Source organism: Notolepis coatsorum (genome assembly GCF_963971535.1).
Source record: "Notolepis coatsorum genome assembly, chromosome: 15".
Taxonomy (NCBI): domain Eukaryota; kingdom Metazoa; phylum Chordata; class Actinopteri; order Aulopiformes; family Paralepididae; genus Notolepis; species Notolepis coatsorum.
The window spans coordinates 56,688,451-56,700,557 of NC_140179.1; the positions used below are offsets into that span (position 1 = coordinate 56,688,451).

The 12,107-nt window shown below is 44.3% G+C and overlaps 1 protein-coding gene across 1 annotated transcript in view; it reads right to left on the bottom strand.

The window, feature by feature from the left end:
* Nucleotides 1-5,536: 5,536 nt before the first annotated feature.
* The window catches only part of kif19 (kinesin family member 19), a gene marked incomplete at both ends in the record, with an annotated part of 182,634 nt that continues 176,063 nt past the window's right edge, over nt 5,537-12,107 (bottom strand). The window contains 3 exons of the mRNA XM_084330652.1: nt 5,537-5,682; nt 6,884-7,055; nt 9,776-10,206. Of these exons, the coding sequence (XP_084186778.1) occupies nt 5,537-5,682; nt 6,884-7,055; nt 9,776-10,206 (749 nt within the window). The remainder of the gene's footprint in view (nt 5,683-6,883; nt 7,056-9,775; nt 10,207-12,107) is intronic.

Genomic DNA, 12,107 nt, shown 5'->3' on the forward strand with positions numbered 1-12,107 from the left:
CAAAATGGCGGAAGAAGGCTGCATTCATCGTTCTACACTAAAAGATGAGTTAGGAACTGGAGACTACTGTAGGCCAACCAAGGACGAGAGTGTCAGTTTATTTGTATTTTACTGTATCTTGTATTAATTCTCTTATATGCTAATTAGCTTATTTTAATTTAAAAAAAATTATGTAATTACAATGCTCATTTGCACACATCACTGTATTAAAGGTGTTATAGATAACATTCAGCCACCAGATGTTGCACTAGACTAGAGCACCAGTGTCATTTATCCAATCGGGTGCATTCCACGTGGGGAAATAGGAAGTAGGGAGGGGATACATGCCTGCAACATGTAGACATTCATTTTGGACCCACATTTTTTTTATTTTTATTAAATGAATTAATCAATCATTCTTTAGGGGGAAAACTTTATTCCACACCTTTCTAAAAGCTCTGGATGTATTATATATATATATATTGTCTTGGAAAATATCATGTTCATAAGCTCTGTGTTAAAATACATATTCTCTTACAGCCTTGACTAGTTAATATGATCAACTAGTATAAAGCTCAAGACACTAGGCGACAGTCTGTATTTATTATAACAACGACCAATGTTTATGAGATATGACATTTGGCCTGGACTCCAGTTATTGTGTGAAGACACAACAAAGGCCCTAGACCCATCTATTGTTTTAATTTTCTCACTAGGGCATTTTGTTTACCTTTCTTGTCAGATTTGTTATTAAGTTGGCATCAAATCTTATGTACGTCATGTCAATTATCTATTTATTGTAAGTCTGACCAAATGTCACTTTCTGGTCGCTTGTGTGTCTCTGATGATAAACTGATCGTACTCTTTCTCTGGCCATGGAAAGAGATAAATAAACAATGTTCTTTTTTATACAATTGACTCATCTGCATTTCTAGTTTCACTGTTTGGCTCATTTAAAATATTCCACAACAATATATTAATTTATTTTTATTTGTATGATTACTCTACATAAAATGTTATCTATACAGCACCTTTAAACCTACCAACACCAACAGTGCCCCTGGGATTGGAATGACTGGACATGGGAAACAGGTTTGGACTCCGGAAAAAAGAAAACAAGCACTCCACTTATTTGGGTTTCATTGGAATTTATGTGGGTACAAAAAAAAAGTACAAAATAAAGCATAGAAAGTAGTACTTATGAAACAATGTCGAGGGTAACAAAAGAAACAAGGCAACAGTTAAATAAATCATTAAAAATACAACTCGTCTAACTTGGGGAATTTTCTGTAGTGCCATTATGTTCAGTGTGAGGGGTAGGCAAGCACATCTAACACAAAAGCACGACAACGGGACATGTGTTAATGAAAAGGCATTTACACCTGGGGGGGCCACATGGAAACACATCGACATCAAGCTTGAGTACAGAAGTGCACAACATTCAATCAAGATCTGAAACATATCAACATCAAGCTTGAGGACAGAAGTGCACAACATTCAAACAAGATCTGAAACATATCAACATCAAGCTTGAGGACAGAAGTGCACAACATTCAATCAAGATCTGAAACATATCAACATCAAGCTTGAGGACAGAAGTGCACAACATTCAAACAAGATCTGAAACATATCAACATCAAGCTTGAGGACAGAAGTGCACAACATTCAATCAAGATCTGAAATATATCAACATCAAGCTTGAGGACAGAAGTGCACAACATTCAATCAAGATCTGAAACATATCAACATCAAGCTTGAGGACAGAAGTGCACAACATTCAATCAAGATCCGAGTCTCAAATGTTTTCATTGTGTGACTGATTTTCATAACTAGAGACCAAACTTCACTATTAAAAAAACTAAAATATCAATTAGCTTATAAAGGAGCTGGGCGACGACGTCGGGCTACCGTTCATTATGTAGAATTTAATTAATAATCGTTAATTATGAAATCTTAACATCCGTGGCGCCGTCTGAACTAATGTCATCGAGTAAAGGCCAGTTTTCATCCTCTAATCTAAAAAAGGTCTACGCTGCTGAAATGCCACATACAGGTGTTGAAGTGTTATCATAATGTAAAAACTAATATAAACCCACCTAGCAGCTTGATTTCATATTCAATTTTTTACACCTTCATATCAAGCACTGAGTCATCAAAAACAAATCTAGTCCTAACGAGCATACCGTACATCGATGTGCAGTCACGTTCTTAACCCTTTCACTGCCGCACTACCAAACGGTTAACCCTTTCACTGCCACAGGGCAGCATGTTAAACCCTTTCACTTAACACATTACAGAAGGTCAACCCTTTACTATCACACTACAGACCGGTTAACCGTCTGTAGTGTGATAGTAAAAGGGTTAACCTTCTGTAGTGTGGCAGTGAAAGGGTTAATGACCTTCCACTTCCGAGGTCAAAGCGGGTCGACGTTTAGCAGGGGGAACGGGCCGAGAGCCAAAGCATCTGGAACGGAACGCAACGACGCGTGTCCAAAAATCACAGGCAGAGACGAGAATCATCTCTGGGGTCCATAGGCCACCGAGGAGTCCGGGCACCTCATGTTTAAAGGGATATTTCACTTTAGTAGAACTTCGTCAAGTTTCAGCAGTCTTACCTCTTATCTAAAGTCATGTACTAGTAAGATAGTGACCACTCCTGTCCCTGTTGTCTTTTGTCAACACCACCATTCCTCCCAGGTGTCGGGCTCCTCATTCACTTCCATTAATTTTGAGGACCTACAGTAGTCTAAGTATAAACAAACTGCTGCTGTACAGATTTCAATGAAACTGACAATTCTGAGTCAACGGTTTGTGTTTGTTTCGGCATTTGATGTGTCTTTACAGATTTATGACCTTTTGAAAAATAAAAGCAGATCCGGTCAGGTTGTTTGTTGTAGGTTTTGAGTCTGCTGTGTATATTTGCCTTGCATGGAATGTCTGGGGAGTGGTTACCATGGTTACCTGCTGCCTTGCTGCTGGAAGAAAGAAGGCTTGTTTGAGATGAGCTAGGCCTGCGCAGTTTTGACCACCGCCTTGCCAAGCGCGTTGCATGACTGTTCGAATGCTGTCCGACTTGCTCTGGAAATCTGACTGTGCGAGCCGCAGATATCTCACGAGAGCGAGGCAGTTGCTGTCCACCGACTGCACAACCTCATGCATGATGGGAAACGACTTGCTCTGGTTTGCGCAAAGCGCCCATTGGCTCAGAAAAGCTGTCACCACCGGACCACCCACAAGGAAGTTATGAGACGTCTATCTTATCCATCATTATTCCAAGATAAACTTCATGAACTGTCAGACAGACACCAAATTATTTTCCATCGGAGTACTGATATTCACAATTGAACGCTTTACACATTCCTCATAAATGCTGTCTTAATAAACATCTCTGCAATGGAGTTTATATCGAAATAACAGTATCAACCCCCCCCCCCCCCGAATAAATTATAATGAGAAAGTTGTTTGAAGAAGCTTTTGGTACACAAACTCCTGTATCCAATAATAATACTAATAAATGAAGACTTGATTCACATCAATTTGTAGTGAGTGTTATAGTATTTCTACCTGTTCTCATATACCCCCCACATAAAATCCAAAGGATAATTAGCTGGCCAATCATTATCAGTGCTCTCGAAATTATAATTAGCCGAAACTATAATATATAGGCCTATATCTCGTTGCACACATCTTACATGATAAAGCATCTGCTGAATAATTCTGTTTTGCCTCAATATATATATATATATATATATATATATATATATATATATATATATATATATATATATATATATATATATATATATATATATATATATATATTAGGGCTGACCCCTATTAGTCGAATAGTCGACTAATCGATCGAAAGGAGCCGTAGTCGACTGCCAAAAAAAATTAAAGATTATTATATATATACCGGTATATATATATATATTTTTTTTTTTTTATCATTCTTTCCAAAAGAAGAGAGGCCTAGAAGCGTGGCTAACGCTAATGGCACGCATACCAGAGGCTAACTGCCTAAGAAAACAGGCACAGAGGCACTGAAAGAGGATTTCACCCATCTAATGAACACACTAGACTAGACAAATATCAAGATGTATCCATCAGTGGACCAATTGCATGCTTTTGCAGAGGACAAGACGCCTTCCGTTGACTCCTTCAGACATTAAGCACCCCCCACAGCCCAAATGGAATGATGAAAAAATATATATATATTATACTTTTTTATTTTTTTTCATAGTCGACTAATAGTCGACTATCGGCTAATTTCGTCAATTACAAGTGGACTATACAAATCCTTAGTCGGGGACAGCCCTAATATATATGTGTGTGTGAGAAAGCGAACGCGATATCTGCCATTGCGAGACGAGGCGAGCAGGCTAGTCAACTCAAGAAGTGTTCGACTTTCTGACTCCTCCCCCGGCTGTAATCGGCTAGTCACGCTTGTTTTCGAGGCGAGCCAAAAGTAATCTCAAGCAAGCCTAGATTCTAAACATTCTGTGATAAGTTGACAGTTGGTCAAACTACACCTCAAGTGAGAAATAGTTCCTTTACTGGTAATTTGAAAACAACAACATTAGTAAAAAAAAAAAGAAAAGTACCTTTGATTGATTATATTACGCAGAATAATATCGCTGTATTGTTTGTTTATAATTCAGAAGTATGAATGGAAGTGAATGAGGAGTCTGACACCTGGGAGGAACGGTGGTGTTGACAGCAGACGACAGGGACAGCAGTGGTCGCTAGCTTACTTGTAGATGACTTTAGATAAGAGGTAAGACTGCTGATTTAGCTAGCCGTCATCAAGCTGTCTCACGGTCCCATGACTGACGCAAGGGGAGTAAGTGTCCTCCTTTGGGGGCATGTGGGGGGGGGGGCCTTCGCATTGGGTCAGAGGGGAGGAGAGAAGAGGTAAGGGAAGTGCTGGTGTTTTGGTGGGGGGGGGGGGTTTAAATGGGAAACCTGGACATGTTTTGATTTTGGTCTGCTATTGTTCTTGCCAAATAACGGGGGATGACATCTGTCCCTCAGTCAAGAAGTTAGCATCGTCTGCATTTGTGAAATTGAAATCAGTCTTATTTCAAGATGTTTTAAGAGACATTTTCTTACTGCACCGGAAAATAATTATCAATAGGTTTCAAGAAATTGTAGGCTACTTGTTTCATGAATGACTGGGTTACGTTTCTGGACAAACTTGTACAATCTTAACAAGTTTCTCGTTCTTCTTGTTAAGTGATAATGTCTTGAAACAAGTCCCATCGTTACGTAACGAGTACAATTTCGTGAAACCAGCAAAATGATCAGCCGTTGCAATGAGACATTTTTACTTGAAATATCCTGAAACGAGCACAAGTAGTAATACAAACCCCCTTACTAAAGCGTGGAATGCTAATAACGAGCTAACAAACCATTTGTCATTTGACTGAAGAGCAAATGTGATCGCCACACCATTCACCTCCAATACACACACACACACACTGTAAGTGCCTGCTAAAACAACACTACCATTCAGACATATTTGCCCTGGATAAAGCCAGGTGGTAGACGGACGTTTTCAGTGTCTGCGAGTGCGCTGACCCCCTGCGCCCCCCGTGGTGGTGATGTAAAGCAGGGGCTGCGGCTGACGGAGATGGGGCCCTCGCCTCTGGTTGTTCAGGGGGACCAGGGGAGCGTTGGCCGGGGAGGAATCACTGTTGGAACCTTGAAGGAACAGAAAGGACTTTTAATCAAGTGGCAAGTGTTCTTCTATTAATCCCCTTGGTGGAAATGCAGGTGCCGTAGCAGCATTGGGGGAGGGAGGGGGTACAGGTTGTGGTTGAAAATTATTATCATGTTCATACCTCTGTTTAAATACATAAATACATTCTCTGTACAGCCAGTATACAGCTCAGACACTAGGGCGACATTCTTAACAGTGTTCTTAAAACAACGGCCAAGGCCCAGGACAGCTTGATTTAGATATGACTTGTCCAAGTAAATCACCTCTTTCTCACTTTCTGGTCAGACGCTCGTATTACCTTGTCTCTGATTGTAAACTGAAGATACTCTTTCTGTGGCCACAGAAACAGAAATAAACTATGTTCTATTTTTGATACAATTGGACTCATTTGAATTTCACCAGCCGTTAGTTCTCGATCCTGATGGCTACTGGCACGAAGGACTGGTCGAGGTGGTTTGTGGTGTGTCATGGGGGGATAAGTCTATGGCTGAATGTGCTCCTCATCCTGGCTAGTTCCTCATAGAGGTGGTGGGAGTATAGCGTCCAGCTTTTTCTTCATCCTCATGGAAGCGGACATGGCCGGTTAGCCTAGGCATTGTCCAACTAACACCTCTCCCGAAGGCTAACTGGCCATGTCCGCTTCCATTCATTGTGCTAAGCTAGGCTAACGTGCAGCCAGATAGCTTTCTACTGAACGCACAGTAGAAACTGGTATCTATCTTCTTGTCTCTCTCTGGAGAAGACTGTAAGCTAATTTCCCAAAATGTTGGCGTGTTCCTTTAACATAACCTTTAATCAGAGCAGCATAACTGGACCACATACCACTTTAACATAACCTTTAATCAGAGCAGCATAACTGGACCACATACCACTTTAACATAACCTTTAATCAGAGCAGCATAACTGGACCACATACCACTTTAACATAACCTTTAATCAGAGCAGCATTACTGGACCACATACCACTTTAACATCACCTATAGAGGTCGTAGAATGTGTACTTTTACTTTAGATAAAATTAGCTGTACATTCAACAGCAAATACTTCTCTACTTTTACTTAAGTAGAATTTGAATGGATGACTTTTACTTTTACCAGAGTACTCATTTATCAGAGTATTTCTACTTTTACTTAAGAAAAAGGAACTGTGTACTTCTTCCACCGCTGGACCGGAGTGGCTCACCTGGCTGCTGACCGTTATGGGGCACCCTGACCTTGGTGAGAGCGGGGACGGCCCTGTGCTGCGGGGGGCGGAGCTGCGGGGCCTGGGGCTGACCGTTGATGTGGAGGTGGGTGTCCGATGTGCTGTCCAGCGGGCGGAAGCGCTGGGCCGTGGTGGTCTTGGTCTGGGGCAGCTGCAGCAGTGAAAGAAGAACAAGAGATCACGTGACTTGAATGAATGATTTTATTTCGATCTTCTTTTACAAGGCAACAGGTACAGTACAGTCGTTTTATATTTATTATTATTATTTTTATTTAAAAAATTTTATTAAAGAGTTAAACAAAAGTTCTCATTCTCGAACGGACATACATAAAAGTTACCAAGGAATTGCTTCGTAACTCGATTTACGTACTTATTCTGCATTCTCGAAACGGCTTCGTATTGTAAATTCTTTGTAGGATTTATGTAGGATTTACAAACTCGAAAAGGCAGTCGTAAGTCGGACAGCCGTGTTTTCAACAGCTTTCTCTAAGACAAGTCATTTGGGATTGCCGACACTACAGACATCCGTGGAATTAAATAATTATTATAATTTTTTTTTTTATTGATCTTTTCCCCCCTCCTTTTTCCTCCGATTTTCTCCCATCCCAATGTTAGTCGTTATGCCAATTCCCAATCCCCTTCCTGGTCGCTGCGCACTTACCCCCCACAGTCGGTCTGGGAGAGTGGAGGCTATCACGTGCTTCCTCCGACACACGTCTAGCCAATCAACCGCTTCTTTTCACCTGGCAGCGCGGACTCTCACTGAGAGGGTGTAACGTGTGGAAGGATCACACTACCCCCCTTAGATCCTATCCGCGCTGAGCAGGCGCCCCGACCGAACTGTAGGAGTCGCTGTTTACAACGACCCGGACCCACCCCGCCAGCTTTCCCACCCTCTAATACAGCCAATTGTATTAGTGTGAACGGCCACACTACAACGCCGGAGCTGTGAGCTGGATTCGAACAGGTGAATCCAGCGTCTCCGGTGTTGGTGACGAACGCAATCTCCGCTACGCCACCTGACCGCCCGGAATTAAATAATTATAATGATAATTAATAAAGTACTTTAGGCTTAACTCTTTGGACGCCAGACCCGAGGATAGTCGGGTTATCTCGCCATGCGTTGAGCACCAGGACCCCCGAAAACCCGAGTATAGTCGGGTTGTCATCGTTATTTCTTTTATTCGATATTTCCATTCATTACAGGCACACGGACTCGGGGTTAACATGGGGAATCATCCTGAGAATGCCAAAGTGCAATACCGGCCGCATCCACCCAGGTGGCAGTATCGAGCACCCTTTAAAACATTATATCTTGGCCTGTGCATCGATCAAATGTCTTCGGGCGCACTTTTCTTTGTCGGGCAAGGCGGGCGGGTATCCCGATCCCATTGAGAAGCGTCAAATGCCTCCGATGCATCTGTTGGATGGATTATGTTGGCGACACGATGGACACCGGTACTTGGACTCGTGATCAGACAATTGAAATATTCTTTTTGGAGTACCTCCTAGTGAAGGTAAGGATTAAATTATATCAATCCTGCTTTGATCCAACCATGATTTCACCTTGATCGCAACGTGTGTGTGTAACGTTACTCCACAACGTATGCCGTTGGTGACGATCAAAGCATCAAAAAACGACCCTCGCCCCTTTCATGCATTCATGATGAAACATAATACCTATTATATATATTTGATTTGGAAATAGTAGCATGTCCAGGCGAGAAACGGCAACACTTTTAGTGAAATTCACATTTTGCTGCATATCGTCGTTTTCTGGGATTAGACAGGATCACTCTAAAACTATACTCATATTCACCACGGTATAACACGCAAACGTATTGATGAAAACAATTATTATTTTTCACATATTGAACTATAGATAGGTGATGTCAAATGGGCCATAGTATTGTATCCATAGCTATAATATAGAATATATATATAGCCCTGCAAACACCGCCACTTATTCCTATCTTTTAGAGCATTGGCGTGGTAGGAACAAAGATGCTCTAGGCTTCCGGCGCTGAATGAGTTAATAAGGAGCTGGGGAGGCGTGTCTGTATGCAAATGAAGATATACGAGAACGCGCCTGGAGTTTAAGAATGAGTGATGTCAGTTCATTCAGCAGAGCACAGCTGCGAACATTTTGCCCACTTACGGAGACCGTTTCACGCGTTCAGGAATCCGGAGTATTTTTGTAAAATAAATCTGTTGGTACGACATTTTTACCAAGATATTTACAAAGGCAATTACGAACACGTTCGAGAATGAGGACCATTGTCCGCATTACAATATTTCAACTTTTTTGCCGTCCTCCACGACGGAATTTACAAGCGTAAATGTACGTGACTACAATGTACGTGAACAAAACGTGTTATATGTTGATGATTAGAAGCTAATAATTTTGGTGTAATGCCTAGATTTGATTAGATCACCTTACTGAGAATTTGCTAAAAAGCCGACATAAGTCAGCCAACTTATCTCTTATTAACACAGCTGGACAGAACACCAGGAAATATATGGAGAGTTTGTAATGCTATATTATTGAACTAGTGCTAGCAGATAAGGAGTCTAATAACTGTATAACTGTATGTGAGAGGCTATATTCTAGATGACAATCAATAAGGCGTAATGCCATTAGAGTTAGCCACACTTCTAGGCCTCTAGGCTTTTGGAAAGAATGATAAAAAAAAGATGATATTTATTTTATTTATTTATTTATTTTATTTTATTTGCTTTTTTTACTAAGAGGTTGGCAGTCGACTACGGCTCCTTTCGATCGATTAGTCGACTAGTCGAGGTCAGCCCTACTAACAATTAATCAATAACCCTAAAAATAATATAATAACTAATAACACATCTGAGACTCACCGCTTGACCTGTGACCTCAAACGAGCGGGAGCGCCTCTTCCTACGACGCGCCTCGAACTCCTGCTCGCGGGGGGTGGGGTTCTTGGGGACGGGCTGGCGGTTGTTGCGCGGGCGTGTCCAGGTGGTGCTCTGCAGGGCGGGGGGCCCCTCTCCCCCCGTGCTGCTGGACAGGTTGTCGTCGGAGGTGGCGTGCCTCAGCAGCTCGGGGCTGGGCTGCCTGCTGGGCTGTCTGCCGCCGCCGCGCCTCATCAGGCCCCTGGGGGGCACCGCCTCGCTCATCAGGGACAGGTTGCTCTTCTGCTTCTTGGGGGGGTCCAGGGGGGAGGGCGGAGGGGGGAGACGGAGGGCGGCGTCCACCTCCAGGGCTTTGGAACGCCGGCGGGCCGCCTTCACCGCAATGTTCTGGACACCCTTCAGTATCTGCTGTCTCTCTGCAGGAGGCAAGGGGGACACATTTAGAGAGGCAAGGGGGACACGCTTAGAGAGGCAAGGGGGACACATTTAGAGAGGCAAGGGGGACAGGTTTAGAGAGGCAAGGGGGACACATTTAGAGAGGCAATGGGGACACGCTTAGAGAGGCAAGGGGGACACGCTTAGAGAGGCAAGGGGGACACATTTAGAGAGGCAAGGGGGACACGTTTAGAGAGGCAAGGGGGACACGTTTAGAGGCAAGGGGGACACGTTTAGAGAGGCAAGGGGGACACGTTTAGAGAGGCAAGGGGGACACGTTTAGAGAGGCAAGGGGGACACGTTTAGAGAGGCAAGGGGAACATGTTTAGAGAGGCAAGGGGGACACGTTTAGAGAGGCAAGGGGGACACGTTTAGAGGCAAGGGGGACACGTTTAGAGGCAAGGGGGACACGTTTAGAGGCAAGGGGGACACATTTAGAGAGGCAAGGGGGACAGGTTTAGAGGCAAGGGGGACACGTTTAGAGAGGCAAGGGGGACACATTTAGAGGCAAGGGGGACACATTTAGAGAGGCAAGGGGGACACGTTTAGAGAGGCAAGGGGGACACGTTTAGAGAGGCAAGGGGGACACGTTTAGAGGCAAGGGGGACACATTTAGAGAGGCAAGGGGGACACGTTTAGAGAGGCAAGGGGGACACGTTTAGAGAGGCAAGGGGGACACGTTTAGAGGCAAGGGGGACACATTTAGAGAGGCAAGGGGGACACGTTTAGAGAGGCAAGGGGGACACGTTTAGAGGCAAGGGGGACACGTTTAGAGGCAAGGGGGACACATTTAGAGAGGCAAGGGGGACACACGCTTAGAGGCAAGGGGGACACGTTTAGAGAGGCAAGGGGGACACGCTTAGAGAGGCAAGGGGGACACGTTTAGAGGCAAGGGGGACATGTTTAGAGAGGCAAGGGGGACACGTTTAGAGAGGCAAGGGGGACATGTTTAGAGAGGCAAGGAGGACACGTTTAGAGAGGCAAGGGGGACATGTTTAGAGAGGCAAGGGACACACGTTTAGAGAGGCAAGGGACACACGTTTAGAGAGGCAAGGGACACACGTTTAGAGGCAAGGGACACACGTTTAGAGAGGCAAGGGGGACACGTTTAGAGAGGCAAGGGGGACACGTTTAGAGAGGCAAGGGGGACACGTTTAGAGAGGCAAGGGGGACACGTTTAGAGAGGCAAGGGGGACACGTTTAGAGGCAAGGGGGACATGTTTAGAGAGGCAAGGGGGACACGTTTAGAGGCAAGGGGGACACATTTAGAGAGGCAAGGGGGACAGGTTTAGAGAGGCAAGGGGGACAGGTTTAGAGAGGCAAGGGGACACGTTTAGAGAGGCAAGGGGGACACGTTTAGAGAGGCAAGGGGGACACATTTAGAGAGGCAAGGGGGACACGTTTAGAGAGGCAAGGGGGACACATTTAGAGGCAAGATGGACACATTTAGAGGCAAGGGGGACACATTTAGAGGCAAGATGGACACATTTAGAGAGGCAAGGGGGACACGTTTAGAGGCAAGGGGGACACATTTAGAGAGGCAAGGGGGACACGTTTAGAGGCAAGGGGGACACATTTAGAGAGGCAAGGGGGACACATTTAGAGGCAAGGGGGACACGTTTAGAGGCAAGGGGGACACATTTAGAGAGGCAAGGGGGACACGTTTAGAGGCAAGGGGGACACATTTAGAGAGGCAAGGGGGACACACTTAGAGGCAAGGGGGACACATTTAGAGGCAAGGGGGACACGCTTAGAGGCAAGGGGGACACGTTTAGAGAGACAAGGGGGACACGCTTAGAGAGGCAGGGGGACACGTTTAGAGGCAAGGGGGACACGTTTAGAGAGGCGAGGGGGACACGTTTAGAGGCAAGGGGGACACATT